Consider the following 17,496-nt stretch of genomic DNA (forward strand, 5'->3'; position numbering starts at 1 on the left):
TAATCTTGAAGTATGATGGATATTATATTACAAGTTGTTATAAATAAATAATAAATAAAGTATATTTGATTGATTGAATGATTGATTGATCCTTGATGACTTCTCTTTCCAAATATTGTTGTTGTTGTTGTTGAGGTCCAAAGAAGAAGAAGAATAAGCTGTTGTTGCAACTACTACTAATATTATTACTTCTAATAACTGTTGTTCAGTGTTGAATGTGATTGATTGATGTAGTTGTTGATGTTGCCTCTATCTAAACCAAACCATCAATTCACCAAACGGTAAGCAAATGTGTTAGGAAGAAGAAGTGATTGATTGTTGGGGTTGTGTTTAGCTGATTGATTGATTGACGCCGATGAGTGTGTGTGTGTGAGGGAGTGACTGATTGATATTTAGATCAAAGTGTGTGTGAGTGTGTGTGATGAGTGTAAACGACTTGACGAAGACCAAGAGGTAATTGATCGATGTCAATATGATTCAGGGTATGTATAAATAAAGTAACACACACAACTAATATATAACTTATTCTATCTATCTGTTATAAATGTGATGTTTGTGTAGGGGATGATGGGGAACAGACCAAGTCTGGTGGAGGGTGATTAATTACCTTTACTAGCCATCAAGTTCAATTCAAGGTTGTATGTTTGATCTGATCGCTTAGGTTCTTTCACCGATTGATTGATTATACAACCCTAATTATATATGTATGTTTATAGTGTATATGTACGTATGTATGAATGAGGCTTTCAGATTCGTCAAGGTTAGATACTGATTGATTTGATTGACCTTTGTTGATGGCAAAAGAACCCAAAATATCAAAGTTTATCGGCGAAACCTATGAATGGGTGTTTTTCATCAAGAATCGGCAAAGATAGTCTTGCAATTGCACACAGGAACAAGGTGGAAAATAATTAGTTATGTTATTAACTTAACTGGAACAACATAATGAATGGGTAATTATTATCCGATTATGCATTCCAATGATATTACACATCATCACAAGTCCAAACAACAAATAAGTTGACCTCGGAACAAGGAGTGATCTTTGAAAAAATCGATGGGCTTTGTAATTATGAAGGTGATGATGATACACTGACTTCAACTGATGTAGTTGTTGTACGTTTCCATGGTAAATCGAGTAGTTGTATATGATCACTACTGGATAGTTGATCAATCATATGAGTGTAGTCGATATCTTGTCGCCATGTATGTTTGAATGAGTCCACGCGATGGCAACATGAAGCCCAGAACACTTCGATGAACCGGCGTAGTAATGATGATGGTAGGTAGTGTCTGGTAACACTTCTATGTGATGTATGTGTTGGAATATTAGGCGTCAACAGACATGTGAGTAGCAGGTCTTTGCACTTGGCACTGTCATTGGACAATGGTGGTTGGACATAGTCAAAGTCCAACATTCTGATGCCCATTCTGTGAAAGATCGCGTGTCTCTTGGCAGGGTCCATTACATCGTCTTCAGGTGCCACTCTCTCGGCAGAGTTTGTCTCAAGGAATATAGCATCACATCCACCTGTTGTATTATATCCATGATTGATCGAGGTTTGTCCAAGTCTTGTCGTAGCCTCTTGTACCAACATTTTGGCTAGGCCACCTCCACGATAATCAGTTGATACCAGAATATATGTTATCAAAGCACAGTTTACATATGGATAGTATTCAAATACAATGCCACCCATTATATCCGATCTTTTGTCATCCTTCTCTCTTTGATCATCTGGACACATTGCCAACAATATGTGAAAGTCAACTTTTCCAATCTTTTCATCTTCGTCTTCGTCTTCATCTTCATCTTCGTCATCAATATTTGAAGTCTGTATCATCTCTACCCAATTATCAATTGGTTCAAGTTCTTAAGTGATTGATTGATTGATTGATTGAGTGAGTGAATCAGTTGGAATGAATGATTCCAAATGTGTGACATACCATCTTCTTGTGGAAAGTTTGGTCTCATCAACTCATCATAGAACCTCTTTAACATGTTAAAGTCATAGTTTGATTTGAGGTCCAGTAGTCGAGGTGTTATCTTGATTGAAGCCATGTCTTTGTTATCTATTTGTACATGTAGTATATGTTACATAATGTAATGTTTGTTAATCTATTGTAAGATTGATTACACATTGTGTTGGGGCTGTCGGTCGTTTGAAGACTTAAACAATCTTTGATATTTGTTTGGAAGTCCGTTTTAGATAACTTTGAAGCCAAAAGTTCAAAAAACGAACGAAAGTGTTTCATTCATCACTATCACACACACGAGTGTTACAGATACAGATAGTACAAGTATATATATTTATAAATATGAGTTCATTTAATAGTAGAGGAGGAAGAGGTGGCGGAAGAGGCGGAAGAGGTGGTGGTGTCGGCGGAGATAGAAGTGGAGTCAGAGGTGGAAAATATGATAATGAATCATCAAACCCATACTATACAGCTGGTGCTGCCCCTGCTGCTGCTGCTGCTCCTTCGACAACTTCATCATCAACATCAACATCATCATCAAGAGGTGGATATGGAAGTGATAGAGGTGGCGATAGAGGCGGAAGAGGTGGTAGAGGAGGCGCACGTAGTGGTCGTGGAGGCTATGATAAAGTGTCAAAGACACCATCATTCGATAAAAAAGATACATTCAATAGAAAGGGCAACCTATATGGTACAAAGACAGGCCCCAGCAAGAAGGACAGGAGAAAGGTGCACGAGGAGAAGCTGCTAGAGAAGGCCAAGGCTGCCGCCGCACTGATCGAGCAGAAGCGCGAGCAAAAGAAGAGCAAGGTGAAGGGCATCGTCGACGCCGACACCAAGAAGAAAAGCGAGCGCAAGTTCAAGTACATCCACGTGATCCTGCCACGCGCCTTCAAGAACTTGTACAAGTCGGCCGGAGTCTTTGCATACACCGTACACGAGGGCCGCGTCCTCGCGCTGATGGCCTACGAGCAGGTCAAGGAGGACACCTTCGTGTACAAGCCCATGGGTGGCCACGGCCTCACTGGCGAGCTGGCCATCAACACAGCGTTCCGCGAGTTCAACGAGCAGACGCTGCCCATATTCGGCGCCGAGAACTCGCGCCACCGCAACGTCATGAACGACTCGCCCAAGATCTTCTTTGAGGGCTGCAGCTTTGTCATGTTCTTCCTAAAGCTCAAGTACGACGCGTCGCTGCCAGAGAAGCACGCCAAGCTGGTCAAGCCCGGCTCCAAGGTCACGCGACTCGAATGGATCGACTTTGAGCAGGTGCTGGCATCGCCCAACGACAGCAGATTCCTGCGGGCCAATGGCGAGGAGGGCAAGTTCATCAGCTACCTCTGGCTCATGTTGCCTGGTCTGCGAGACTTTTGGCAAACACACATCATCCCAACACATCCAGATACCAAGCATTACAACGATGTCAAGACTGGATCAGTACTCAAGAAGTTGAACAGGATAAAGAAGAACAAAACAGCTGGTGGCAGTGATACAAAGATGAAAGATAAGGATGAGTCGAGTGATGATGACTCGGACAGGGACTCGAGCTCGGACTCAGAGAAGGAATCAGACTCAGACTCAGACAAGGAATCGGACAAGGAAGACTCAGACAAGGACTCAGACTCAGAAAAGGACTCAGACTCAGAAAAGGACTCAGACTCAGACAAGGAATCAGACAAAGAGTCGGACAAGGAGTCGGACTCAGACTCGGAATCATCATCATCATCTGGAAAAAAGGATTCATCATCCTCAGATAGTAATGATAGCGATGATGAGTAAAGCCTGTAGATATACCCTGCCCAACCCTACCTTGTGTGATCATCGGTTAATTTAATTAATTCAATTCAATCCAATCAGGAGAGTTACCAATATCTCAACATGGATATTGTGATTGATTCATTGATTGATTGAATGAGTGAGTGATGGATTGGAGGAATTTATCTCATTGTCATGATCTTGATTAAGACATAAATAGGAGACGACCGAAAGGACGGTCTAATAAACTATTCATACATCCAACCACACAAATAATAATATTATTATTATTATCATTGATTGATCATGTTGATCTTGATTGAATGATGATGGAGCCAACAGTTCAGTCCAACTCCAAATCAATCATTCAAACACACACACTCACTCAATCAAACAAACACATACACAGAGATAGCCAATCAATCAGCTGATCGTTTATCATGTGACTGATTGATTGATTGATGAGAGGTGTAGGGGTGGTGAGTGGCATGGCATGATCATCAACAGCAACAAACACATCATCATGCTACACACTCACACACAAATAGATAGCCCGACTCATCAACACGCCACCTACACCTGTAACGTCTGCATCAGCTTGATGGACTGGAGTGGGAGGGCACGTTCTACACCGCCATTTCATACTACCCTGGCGTATTGGCACACAACTTTCAGAAGACGAAGACACCATCAATCAATCAATTTGGAAACCAGTCGGCTTCCATCTATCTTTCCTCCTCCCTCTCACTAATTCACTCATCATCCACTTCACATCATCATCCCTCTATCTATCTATCTCACACGGTATCTGTCTCACTCACTCACTCATAAACTCATTAGCTCATTCATACATATCCCAGGTCTAGTTGAATGAGGTGTATGAAATAGAATAATTAATCACTATTCCAACTTGTTGTTGTTGATACCATCCATCTCCCTCCCTCTGGTCTGTCTCTCTCTTTCCCTCCTTGACATTAAAGTAAGCCCAACAATCCCAACTTCACTCTTTCCCTCCTCACTCCACCTATCCAATAACAACAACTACGTTATACACCTTGTAAGATCATGTTGGTAGATGTCTAGCAAGTTGTGTTGATGTCATTTTTAAAGCGGTCCACCAATCAATCATACATCAATCACATCTATCTCATCCACTCCAGTCCATTCATTAACCATTTAGTCATCCATCACACTTGAATCCAATAGTTAAGTTGAGTTTGGACACCACATTTGGACATCAATCAATCAATCAATACCATCAATACCATCAATCCAATCAACTATTCAATCAATCAATCAATCAAATCTAAAGAATGATACAGAATGATATTGATCACTTTAAATCTCAACTCAATGATAAGTTGAGGAAACGACCATCACAAGATAGTTTACCTGTGTTTCCAACTATGAAGGGGAAGAAGGATATGTCGCCAACACCATCGCCACCTCTCTCACCAGTTGCTCACAGATCAGCTGATCACAATCCAGTCGTCTCACCTCCTCAAAGGGATCCACCACCTCCTCCTCCAACACAATCACTATCATCCAGCCAACAACAACAACAACATCTCACATTGAGACCACCAATTCCAGAAAGGAAGAATCTACCTCAACAAAAGTCAGCATCATGTAGCTCACTTCCACCAAAGATCAGTAGCATGGCAAGTGCTGCCACTCAACCACCTTCATCACTGCCACCACACGTTATCGTGAACAATCAAGGCATGCCATTGTTGGCACCAGTTCAATCACAGAGTAAACCACCCAATAGACCTGCACCACCTCCACCCGTATCAGGTCTTCCCAAACATTTGGGAACATTGCCATCGACACCACCGCCTACGCGACCCAGGACAAAGGGCGTTAACATGCACACTCGATCATACTCATACGATCCCAAGGCTGAATGGAGACCATCTTCATCAATAATATCTGTTCCACCAATCACAATACTTCATGGTGGTCCCGCGGCTGGACAATCATCCACTGCATCGGCAGCGGCTACACAGCCCACCCCTCCTCGACGACTAAGTTGTGACACCTCCAAGCTCAACTCAATGTTAAACAATAGATTGTCACTTGGTCTGGCGCCACCAAGTACCAAGCCATTCTTTGACGACAAGGTGGCAGCGAATAATGGTGCGGACGAGTCACGAGCCGATCAATCTGGGGCGTCGATGGTGGCGGGGGACACGCAGGCACAGGAGAAATTGAACAAGAAGGAACGAAAGAAACAGGAGAAGAAGGAGAAGAAAGAAAAGAAAGAGAAGAAGTCTAAAAAGAACAAGAAGGATAATGGTCATGGCGGTGGATGTCCCGTGTTTAACAGCACATTGGACCAGTTGATGGACTCGCAACGATGCCAACAGATGGGTGGCGACGCGACAGTGCCCATCGTGCTCAAGATGTTGACCGACTCGATCATCGCGATGGATGGTGCATGCACTGAGGGCATCTTCAGGATACCCGGCACCGTGTCGGAGGTCAGTCGCATACGCGGTCGATTGAACGAGTGGGACTTCACGCTGGACACCACCGACGTGCATGTTGTGGCCGGTCTGCTCAAGATGTGGCTACGCGAGTTGGCCGATCCCGTGGTGCCCAGTGCCATCTACGAAGAGTGCATCAGAAGTTCGAGTAGCAAAGATGAGAGTCTTAGGCTACTCAACTCGATGCCCGCCATCAATCGAGAAGTGATGTGCTTCATCGTCCAATTCCTCAAGTTGTTCTCACATCCCGATTACACCTCAAAGTCCAAGATGGACATGGACAATCTTGCAATGGTATTCGCACCTGGTCTTCTAAGGTATGTGATTGATTGTTTGGATTCCGTTCATTGATTGATTGATATAGTGCCCGTACTAACTCATGAAGTGTTCACTCCTCAATCAATAACTCAGATGTCCTTCATCCGATCCAAATAGTCTGTTGGTCAACTCTCAGTATGAGAAGCAGTTTATTAGGAATTTGATCGAGATGGTAGAGATATAACCATGTTCTTAAAGAATAAAGAATAGTAATACCTTCAGGATTGCATAATAGTTGTTGGAGTATTCCATCTTGAATTGAAGTTCACAATGTATGATTTGCAAACTGAGTTCTCATAAATGAATGATTCCAACTCAACAAAACTTAGACGCATCAACTCAAACACATCATTTCAATATCTCAAGCTACAAATAACAAACAAACAAACATGGAGATAATAATACATTCAGTATTTGGTAATAGATTATTATGTCGTCATATCTTCAATCATGTATGTAACATACACCAAGGTATGGTTGATAATAACGTACATGTTGCAATGATTGATCATCATGATGATACAAGTCCAACAACCACTTCAGCAACATCAACAACACCATCACCAACAAGGAGTACAGTGATATTATCAGTTATAAAGGGTAGAGAACTGTTGTATAATGGTAGTCTTGTTCAGATGCTTCAATATCATGCCACTCAATACTTTATTCAACATTATAACCAAGTGTCAAACAGTTATCCACTCAATGACTCACTGATCAATGAATCAATACGTTATAACAACATTGATGTGTTCAATCATTTGATCAACAACAACAATAATAACATGATTGTTCGTTTGGACGATGCAATCAGAGACCTGTGCAAGTGTGGCTCAGTTTACATGCTTCAGTCACTACTCAAGATCGCTGGTAACCAATATATTGGCCCAATCACAATGGATCACTTGGTGGACGCAATTGACAGAGGCAACTTAGAGTTTGTACGATTACTTCTCAAACTCAATGGTCAATCACGCGGTCAGCTCGGTCAGGGGCATCACCGCCCATCCCATTGTCATGAGCTCACTGTTAAACAACTCGGAGGCGCGCAGGATCAAGGCCACTGGCGCTTAACATACAAAGAAAGACATGGTGAATATATGTTCCGATTTCGATTCCCTGGTATCGATGTCGATATGCTCAAGTTTCTCAATGAGATGGGTGCACTCAATCTAAGGTTTTGTTCCATTGTACTTAAGCATTGTGTCACGAATGACCGTGTTGAGAGTGTTCGATACCTCCTTGAGGTGACCAAGGAATTAGACCACACACAAAAAGGTGGTTTCGATAGAGCAGTCCAAGCAAGCATCATTAGAAGCGCGACTCTCGGATATCTTGACATCCTCCAGTCGCTTCTAAGAGTGGTTCCATGCGATCATCGATATTCTTATACAAGGAAGAATCTGAGCCGGGAAGCGGCGGAGAATGGTCACCTCCATATCATTGAGCATCTCCACAAGAACAACATTGGCGATGGCACATTGACATCAGATGAGGAGTCCATCGTCATTAAGTTGATGAACAATCATTATGTCAAGGATGAACGAATCGATCTTGTGGAGGCCTCTCATTTCCTGTACCAGACCCCTTTGGAGGAACTTGAAGCTGCACTGAAGAGAGATGACCAGAGTGCGGCAAGGGACATCCTCATCAGCCAATGGGACAGTGGATTGTCGTCAACGGTATGGAGCAGTCTATCCAAGTTGATGATTGCCTTTCTCTCAATTCACAGATCCAATCACTCTCATAATATATCACTCGATTGTTTGTACCAATTGGTTAAACATATTAAAGATGGCGAGTTATCACTGGAGCATGGATTGGAATACCTTCGCATGGCAACGTTTGTCGAGCCTGACGAATCAGGAGATGGAGAGTTCCTCCTCAAACGATCATCGCTGAATTGGGCAGCAAGTATCTCACTAGAATTGCTTCAATGCATTCAAGGAATGACATCCCTTGAGTATGATAACCGTTGCCTTGATTCAGCAATCGAGCACAATCGTCTCGATGTGATATTATATCTTCTTGCCAACAACTGGATTGACTGTGTTATTCAGAATTGGTCACCCAAGATACTCTTTGCCAAGGGGTCAGTCGATGCCATCAAGATCATTCAAAAACATGTCACGGTGAGCAACCCTCAACTATGTGTGAACACGATCCAGAACACATTGGAAGTGTTCAAACATGTGATGGAGCATGTCAATCCATTATCATCTTTGTCTTCTCAACAACTTCGTTCAATTGTCAACTCAGCAGTGGTCCAAGACAAAGTTGACCATCTCAAACATCTCGTTGATATCACTCACTCACCAATGCCAACACCTTCACTGGATACATTGATCGAAGCCACCAAGAAGAATGCCGTCTCAACATTGGAGTATATCCTTGTCAAGACCAACCAATCTCCATTCAATCGCTTGTCAGAGATAGACCAACTTCGAGTTCTCCGATCGATATTGGACTCTGCTTATGACTCTGGCCACACTCGAATCATCGCCATTTGCATCAATCTCATCAGAGGTATACCTGACACCAAAATGAAGAGGTATGTTGATAAATCAATCAAATTGTTCCGTCATCCAACTAACATTCATTCAATCAACAGGAAATATTCGGATATGGAGATGGATGATGCTCCAGCAACACTCACTCAATCAGTTGTACACTCAGTGCTTGGAAACAACAAATTGAACTCGATGATCATGGAACATGTTGGATGGATCCATCGGAGTTGTTTGGGCATTGACGACAACTTGATCATCAAAGGTGAACAACTGTTTGGCAACAACTCATTGTTGGACTTTATCAAGTATGGTGCCACTGAATACTTCATCAAATCATTCAAATCAATCAATCTCAAACACTCATATCCACCCAATAATAAGTTGATCAGTGCCACCATTGCTCACTTTACTCCTCTTCATATCCCCATACTCGATGTACTCCTCAGATATCCATCAATGTTGTTGTTGCCAGACACGATCTTTTCTCCAACCGACAGCAAATCTCCGAATGCTCACCCTTCTCCATGTTATAACCTCCCTGCGCATCAATCAAATTCATCACAGTTGTTGACAGACACAACAATCAAATGGAGCCAATTAATCAATCAACTGTCTGACTGCACCACTCACAACTGGTCTCGAATCCTCGATGATGTCATGCAGTTGGTGATGGTCAACTCCAACTCTCCACCAATGACACTTATAGAAAATGACCTGTTCTTGATCAAGCATCCATTGTTCCTCAGAAAGTTGCTCTCATTTGGTGTGACATTCACTGTGGCACGGAAAAACGTATATCCACCAACACCTCCTCCCAACTCGGAAGTGTTGACCAAGTGGCTACGGAATCCACCCGAGTCAATACTTGAGATGATTCAATTGTTTGGTCAACCATTCTCCCAGGAGACAGCCAACCATGTTCTTGCCCATTCAGTTAGGATGAACATCCAACCAGTTTCCCAATACCTGATTGGAACTTATCAACTCCTCAATGACCACTGGCTCCCAGCATTTTGTGCCAAGCATGGCTACTTTGAGCTGTATAACATCCTGCCTCAGTCCACAGACAATGCCAAGATGATGTTTGATACAATAATGCAAAGTGATAAATGTTTGATGCCATTGGACATCCTCAAAAAGATCGACTTTCAACTTCTGGGCAATGTTGGTACATTAAATTCAAACCTCAGATTCCTCATGCCAAGTGCCCTGATGGTTTGTCGAAACAGGGTCGATCTCCTCCTCTCTCTGCCACACATCCAAGGCAACCCCAACAACAATTTGGTGCACATCAAAAACATCCATCCCAAATTGATCTCTGTTGACTTGTTGGAGCGACTGCTTGCAGATAAACGCTACCAATGTGACTTTGATTATGTGATGAGCAGTGCCATTGAGGCGGGCGATCGACAAGTGATAGCGATGTTGGAGGCCAACACTGACAATCGATTCAAGACCAACTACAATTCGGCATTCAATGCTGCTGCCACTTTTGGTGATGTGGACACAATCAAGATGATCTTGGACAAGCGCCATCTAACCACAGGTCATAAATCCACGTTAGGCTATCAAATTGGTATGAAGACCCTCCATCCGGATGTAGCCACGCAGGTATTGGATCATTACAAGTCAGATGGAAGTATAATCGACTTTGGACAATTGAAGAGTTTGTTTGTGGAGTGCTTCAATCGAGGCGACATTGAGGCCATCGAGCATCTCTTAAAACAGAGCATCGATTGCAATGTAAAAGACCAATCCTTCAATAGCAAGCTTGGAATTCTTCTTTTTTTGTTCAGCCACATGATGACACCGATCACCAACTGTAAAGTGTTGGCACACTTCATTGACAAAGGATATCTTGACATGGCCACCAACAAACAACACTACCTCACACGAGTGATTGAACATGCATGTGAGAATGGACATGTTGACATCATCAGACTCGTCCACAGCCGATGTGCCATGCCTGACCAATCAATATCATTCATTCCAAACACTCAATGCATTGCCCGTGTAGTTGAGCGCAATCAACTCTCAGTGATCCAATACCTTTTTGGTGATGATCAGTCACCAATCAAACGATCACCAGACGCAACACTCGTGGTCCGAATGGCCAAGTATGCGCGCCACTCTGCCTTTGTCAATGGCAACATCAATATCATCAACTTCTGCAACACAATCATCGTTTAATGTTCGTCTCGAGACGAGATGGTGGATCTTCAGCTCGCAAAATAGGTCACCCAACCTTAATATATCTGTATTTCTTCAAATTGAGCGAAGTGAACATCTCAAAAAACCCAACTTTGGGATAAACCCCCCAACCTTGCAAGGACAAACAAGATCCTTGTTCCAACACTTCATTAAAATTCCAACAATCAAACAAATAAACAAACATGGAGATAATAATACATTCAGTATTTGGTAATATAGTAATAAGTCGTAATATATTCAATCATGTTAGTATCATACATAAATATATGATTGATAATAACGTACCTGTTGTTATAGTTGATCATCACGAAGATACAAGTCCAACAACAACATCAACAACATCAACGACAACAAAAAGTCCAACAAGATGTACAGTGATATTATCAGTTATAAAGGGTAGAGAACTGTTGTATAATGGTAGTCTTGTTCAGATGCTTCAATATCATGCCACTCAATACTTTATTCAACATTACAATCAAGTGTCAAACAGTTATCCACCAAATGACACATTATTAAATGACTCAATACGTTATAACAACATTGATGTGTTCAATCATTTGATCAACAACATCAACAACAACAACAACAACAATATGATTGTTCGTTGGGATGACACAATAAGAGACCTGTGCAAGTGTGGCTCAGTTTACATGCTTCAGTCACTACTCAAGATGACTGGACACCATTACATTGGCCCTGTAACATTGGATAACTTGGTGGCCGCAGTTGACCGCGGCAACATACACTTTGTACGCTTACTTCTCAAACTCAACGGTCAATCGAGCGACTTTAAGCCCAACATGGGGGCTTATTGTTTAGGATTTGGCAACACAAAATACGTGTTCCGATACCCTGGTATCGATGTCGATATGCTCAAGCTTCTCAAAGAGATGGGCGCTCTCGGTATCGGACTTTGCTCAAGGTTACTCGAACATTGCATCACGAATGGCCGTGTTGATAGTGTCCAATACATCCTTGAGGAGGTGGCCAAGGAATTTGATGACCAACAAAGATGTGTAATCGATAGAGCAGTCCAATCAGGTATCGTCAAACAGACAACACTTGGACATCTAGACATACTACAGTCGCTTCTAAGGATGGCACCAAGGAATGCCCCAGCTTACGCCTATGGGAGGAACCTGAGCAGGGTGGCGGCAGATAATGGTCATATGCACATCATTGAGCATCTCCACAAGAACAACATTGGCAACGACACATTGACATTTGAAGAGGAAGCCATCGTCATGGAGCTGATGAGCACTCATTGTGGCGAACGATGGGATCTTGCCTTGGTTTCCAGGGTCATCTACAAGACTCCATTGGACGAACTGATTGCTGCACTGAAGAGAAATGACCAGAGGACGGCAATGGACATTCTCGACAACCACTGGGACAATGGATTATCGTCAATAGTATGGAGCCATTTATCAGAGCTGACGATCGCCTTTCTCTCCATTCACAAATCCAGTCACCCACATGATATATCTCCAAATGGTTTATACATCGTGGTCAAACATATAATTAATGGCAAGCTAACGTTGGAGCATGGATTGGAGTACCTGCGCATGGCCAACATTGTCGATTCTGCCGAATCAGGGGATTTCGAACACTCACTCAAACGAACATCGATGGAGTGGGCAGCAGGCATGTCACTGGCATTACTTCAGCGCATACGAGATGTGACATCATTGAGTTACAATGACCGTTGTTTGGAGGCAGCAATCGAGCACGATTGTCTGGATGTCATATCATATCTCCTTTCAAACAACTTGATTGATGCTGACAATTTAAAGATATGGACGCCAGAGTTACTGTTTACCAAGGGGTCAGTCGATGCCATCAAGATCATTCATCAACATGTCAAGCTGAACATTCCTCATCTGTCTATCAATGCGATCAAGAACACTGTGGACATGTTCAAACATGTGATGCAACATATTCATCCACCATCATCCTGGTCCCCTCGACTACTTCGTGCAATCATCAATGAAGCAGTGGTCCAAGACAAAGTGGACCATCTCAAACTTCTCATTGACATCACTCATTCACCAGTGCCAACACCTTTGCTGGATACATTGATTGAGGCCACCAAGAAGAATGCCGTCTCAACATTGGAGTATATCCTTGTCAAGATCAACCCACCACCACTCACTCGCCTGCCAGAGATTGATCAACTTCGTGTTCTCCAATATATCATGCACTCAGCCTATAACTATGGGTACACTCGAATCATCACCATTTGCAACGATATCATCAAAGATATTGATACTACCATTCCAAATATTAGGATGTATGTTTGACGATCAATCAATCAAAGTGACAACTCATTCATCCAACTAACATTCGCTCCAGGAATTTCGCAGATTTACATATGAATGATATTCTACAAAAGCCCAGTGATACATCCGCTAAATCAGTTATATACTCAGTGCTTGGAAACAACAAGTTGAACTCGATCATCATGGAGCATGTTGGTTGGATCAATCGGAGTTGTTTGGGCTTTGAAGATAGCTTGATCATCAAAGGTGGACAACTGTTTGGCAACAACACATTGTTGGACTTTATCAAGTATGGTGCCACTGAGTACTTCATCAAATCATTCAAATCAATCAATCTCAAACACTCATATCCACCCAACAACAACAAGTTGATCAGTGCCGCCATTGCTCACTTTACTCCTCGTCATATACCCATACTGGATGTACTCCTCGCCCATCCATCAATGTTGTTGTTGGAGCCAGAAACAATCAATTGGCGTCAATTCATCAATCAACTGTCTGACTGCAACACTCACAACTGGTCTCGAATCATTGAAGATGTCATGAAGTTGGTGATGATCAATTCCAACGCTCCCCCAATGACTCTTATGGAGCCTGACTTGTTCTTGATCAAGACGCCATTGTTCCTGAGCAAGCTGCTCTCACTGGGTGTGGCATTCGCTGTGGCCCCGATCAACGCACATTCACCAATACCCCCTCCAGTGTCGGGAGTGTTGACCAAGTGGCTTCAATGTCCATCCAAGTCAATACTTGAGATGATTCAATTGATGCGTCCATCACTCTCCAAAGATACTGCCATCCATGTTCTTGCACACTCAATCAGGATGGACATCCAACCAGTTTCTCAATACATTATTGACAGGTATCGCCTCCTCAACGACCCCCGGCTCCCAGCAGTTTGTGCAAAGCATGGTTACTTTGAGCTGTATAACATCCTGCCTCAGTCCACAGACAACTCCAGGATAATGTTTGATACAATAATGGAAAGAGACAATTGCTTGATGCCTTTGGATATCGCCACAAAGACCTACCAACATCTGTTAGATAATGGTTCCAAGCCCACTATAAACTTCAGTGTTAACGTCCCAGGAGCCCTAATGCATTGTCGAAACAAGGTCGATCTCCTCCTCTCTCTGCCACACACCCAAGGCAACCCCAACAAATTGGTGCGCATCAACAATATTCATCCCAAAATGATCTCTGTTGGATTGTTGGAGAGACTCCTTGCAGATCCACGCTTCCAGTGCGACTTTGATTTCGTCATGAGCAGTGCCATTGATGCAGGCGATCGACAAGTGATTGAAATGTTGGAGGCCAACACTGACAATCGATTCAAGACCCACTACAAGTCGGCATTCAACACTGCTGCCTCTGTTGGTGATTTGGACACAATCAAGATGATCTTGGACAAGCGCAATCTATCCACCAACACAAGCAACTCGTTTGATACTTTTAAGTATGTCTCAACGAATATGATGGAGAAATACCAGGCAGATGGAAGGATGCTCCCTATCGAACCATTATTGAGTTTGTTTGTGGAGTACTTCAAACGAGGCGACATTGAGGCCATCGAGCTTCTCAAACAACAGAGCATCGATTGCAATCAAAAAGATCCAAACCAATGGGCCTTCAATGGCAGGTTTGGAATTCATTCATTGCTAGGCTCAAATATGACACCGATCACCAACAGCAAAGTGTTGACACACTTCATTGACAAAGGATATCTTGACATGGTCAACAAACAACACTACCTCACACGAGTGATTGAACATGCATGTGAGAATGGCAATGTTGACATCATCAGACTCGTCCACAATCGATTCACCTCCACTGATCAAACAACATCATTCATTCCAAACACTCAATGCATTGCCCGTGCTGTTGAGCGCAATCAACAATCAGTGATCCAATACCTTTTTGGTGATGATCAATCACCAATCAAGCGATCACCAGACGCAACACTTGTGGTCCGAATGGCCAATTACGCTCGCCACTCTGCCTTTGTCAAAGGAAACATCAATATCATCAACTTTTGCGACACAATCATTGTATAATCAATAAATCTCTTCCTTGTTGTATTGTTTGTCATATGAGCTCTCTCTCTCGTGAGTTTGTTCGAGCATCTGTTTTATTCACATCACGGAAGGGTGATTCGCCACAGACATACATAGGGTCAGCCCTATTATCTATGTCTTGGTAGTGTTTGCCGTCTGTCCGTGACGCCTGTAAGTTCGTCCGTCCATTCGTTAATTCATTCATTCGGTTCGGTTCGGTTCGTATAAGTATCGTATAAGATGTGTGTTGGTAGTTGTTTGTTCGTCCATTCGTTTGCCTGACCTGCCCTGCCTTGCCGTGCTCTGTCTCTGGTCCTTGGTCCTGAAGTGCTTGAAGTGCTTGAAGTGCTGGAGTGCGGAGTGCTGGTGATGGTACATCGCTCATTGTGGTGTATACGTGTCTCTTTTGGAAGTGTCGCGACTTGACACATGCCTTGGTCAAGTTGAATTTCGAAAGATGTCTCGTCTAAAGTTCAGGATGCCAGAGACCATGAACACTCTGTTGGAACCACTCTCCCAGCCTATCAGCTCGCCAGTTTCAAAATTGGTTATGATGTACTTGTATTCGATCCTGCCGGCTTGCCCCAGCAGTACGTCGCCCTCCCACGTATCACCCTGAGAGAACGTCAATGGAAATGCCTTCTGAGCATCCCAATTGCCCAGTTGTTCGCAGCTGCCAATCACCTTTATCTGTTGACCAAATGGAACATGATGCTTCGTCTATGTGTTATGTGTAAGTAATGGTGTTTGGTGTCCAACAATGATTGATTGATTGATTGATGCATACCCAGAATCGAACCTTTGGCATCACTGCTTGACATTGTCGAAGATGATCACTAAGCAGGGACCATTTGCCAGTCCTATTGAGTGAGTGATTGAGTCAGTTAGTGATGATATTGATTGACCAAACTCTAATACCATACCATTGACATCCATCATTGTGATGATCGCACCTGACTGTTTGGTCGGCCAGTATATCCAATACCAAGTAGTTTGGTATCAGTTGCTTGTGTGTAACAGGTATCTTGCAGGTTGGACACTGTCTTCTTGTGTTCAACAGATTGAGTAGACACGACCTGCAGAATGTATGTCCACAAGGTGTGATCACTGGGTCCTCGATTATTCCTTTACCTAGTAAGTGTATAATACATTAAGTAAGAATCACTCAATATATCTCCTTCATTCATTCATACATACCAATTGGACAAACTAAATGTTGAATAACATTGTCTATGAATAGGTCTTCCGCTCGGCACATATGTAGTATATGTTGTATACTATAATTTGTCCGGCGCTCTGTCTATTTGATTGGCGCGTCTCTCTATGATATCTCTATACTGCTCTATTCTCTTGTATTTAAATTGAATGTAGGTGATTGTGATTGTGATTGTGATTGTGATTTTGATTGATTAATGGTGTTGATGATGGTGATGAATGTGATCTATGAGTCCTCTTCAATGGTACATGATCAACTACAACAACAACTACAACAACAATAACTACTGCTACTACTTCGACAAATATTAATGCTGTACACACACAGCATTAAGTTAACTTATATAAATATTTGTTGTGATTGTAATGAATTAATGTAATGAATGAATGAATTAGTAAAGAGTGAACTCTGAATGAATGAGATGGGTGGGTGGGTCGAACCTCAAACAAACCATCTTGTTGTTGAGATGGATGGTCAACACACAAACAACTCAAAAATAAAAAAAAATAAAATGGGAAATGAGCGAGTGCCTGTGGTGATTGATGGAGAGTCGCGTCTTGCCCATTGATGGTGCTGTTATTTGCAGCTTGCACCAACTTGAGTACCGGTTGAATTATTGCATCTTCTAGGGCTACAAGAGTAATAATTCATCAATTAAATTAATGGGTAATAAGCTATTCTTGAACCTAC

The 17,496-nt window shown here is 42.6% G+C and overlaps 6 protein-coding genes across 6 annotated transcripts; 4 read left to right on the forward strand and 2 right to left on the reverse strand.

Annotated features, from left to right (window-relative positions):
• Positions 1 to 1,070: 1,070 nt before the first annotated feature.
• SAMD00019534_098390 (hypothetical protein) lies at positions 1,071 to 2,059 on the reverse strand (the record flags this gene model as incomplete). The annotated part of the gene is made up of 2 exons (XM_012894871.1): positions 1,071 to 1,870; positions 1,945 to 2,059. The coding sequence occupies 2 exons, from the start codon at positions 2,057 to 2,059 to the stop codon at positions 1,071 to 1,073; spliced, it is 915 nt and encodes a 304-aa protein (XP_012750325.1).
• Positions 2,060 to 2,316: 257 nt separating this feature from the next.
• Positions 2,317 to 3,753, forward strand: SAMD00019534_098400 (hypothetical protein; the record flags this gene model as incomplete). Its single annotated transcript, XM_012894872.1, has 1 exon — positions 2,317 to 3,753. The coding sequence occupies one exon, from the start codon at positions 2,317 to 2,319 to the stop codon at positions 3,751 to 3,753; it is 1,437 nt and encodes a 478-aa protein (XP_012750326.1).
• A 1,400-nt stretch (positions 3,754 to 5,153) lies between these two features.
• SAMD00019534_098410 (hypothetical protein) lies at positions 5,154 to 6,720 on the forward strand (the record flags this gene model as incomplete). The annotated part of the gene is made up of 2 exons (XM_012894873.1): positions 5,154 to 6,535; positions 6,630 to 6,720. The coding sequence occupies 2 exons, from the start codon at positions 5,154 to 5,156 to the stop codon at positions 6,718 to 6,720; spliced, it is 1,473 nt and encodes a 490-aa protein (XP_012750327.1).
• Positions 6,721 to 7,672: 952 nt separating this feature from the next.
• Positions 7,673 to 11,236, forward strand: SAMD00019534_098420 (hypothetical protein; the record flags this gene model as incomplete). The annotated part of the gene is made up of 2 exons (XM_012894874.1): positions 7,673 to 9,087; positions 9,148 to 11,236. The coding sequence occupies 2 exons, from the start codon at positions 7,673 to 7,675 to the stop codon at positions 11,234 to 11,236; spliced, it is 3,504 nt and encodes a 1,167-aa protein (XP_012750328.1).
• Positions 11,237 to 11,907: 671 nt separating this feature from the next.
• On the forward strand, positions 11,908 to 15,590 carry SAMD00019534_098430 (hypothetical protein; the record flags this gene model as incomplete). Its single annotated transcript, XM_012894875.1, has 2 exons — positions 11,908 to 13,547; positions 13,610 to 15,590. 2 exons carry the CDS (start codon positions 11,908 to 11,910, stop codon positions 15,588 to 15,590), a joined length of 3,621 nt encoding a protein of 1,206 aa, XP_012750329.1.
• Positions 15,591 to 16,028: 438 nt separating this feature from the next.
• SAMD00019534_098440 (hypothetical protein) lies at positions 16,029 to 16,848 on the reverse strand (the record flags this gene model as incomplete). The annotated part of the gene is made up of 4 exons (XM_012894876.1): positions 16,029 to 16,310; positions 16,378 to 16,450; positions 16,514 to 16,721; positions 16,788 to 16,848. The coding sequence occupies 4 exons, from the start codon at positions 16,846 to 16,848 to the stop codon at positions 16,029 to 16,031; spliced, it is 624 nt and encodes a 207-aa protein (XP_012750330.1).
• Between the last annotated feature and the right edge of the window lie 648 nt (positions 16,849 to 17,496).

The sequence above is a fragment of the Acytostelium subglobosum genome (genome assembly GCF_000787575.1).
Source record: "Acytostelium subglobosum LB1 DNA, scaffold: scaffold24, whole genome shotgun sequence".
NCBI lineage: Eukaryota > Evosea > Eumycetozoa > Acytosteliales > Acytosteliaceae > Acytostelium > Acytostelium subglobosum.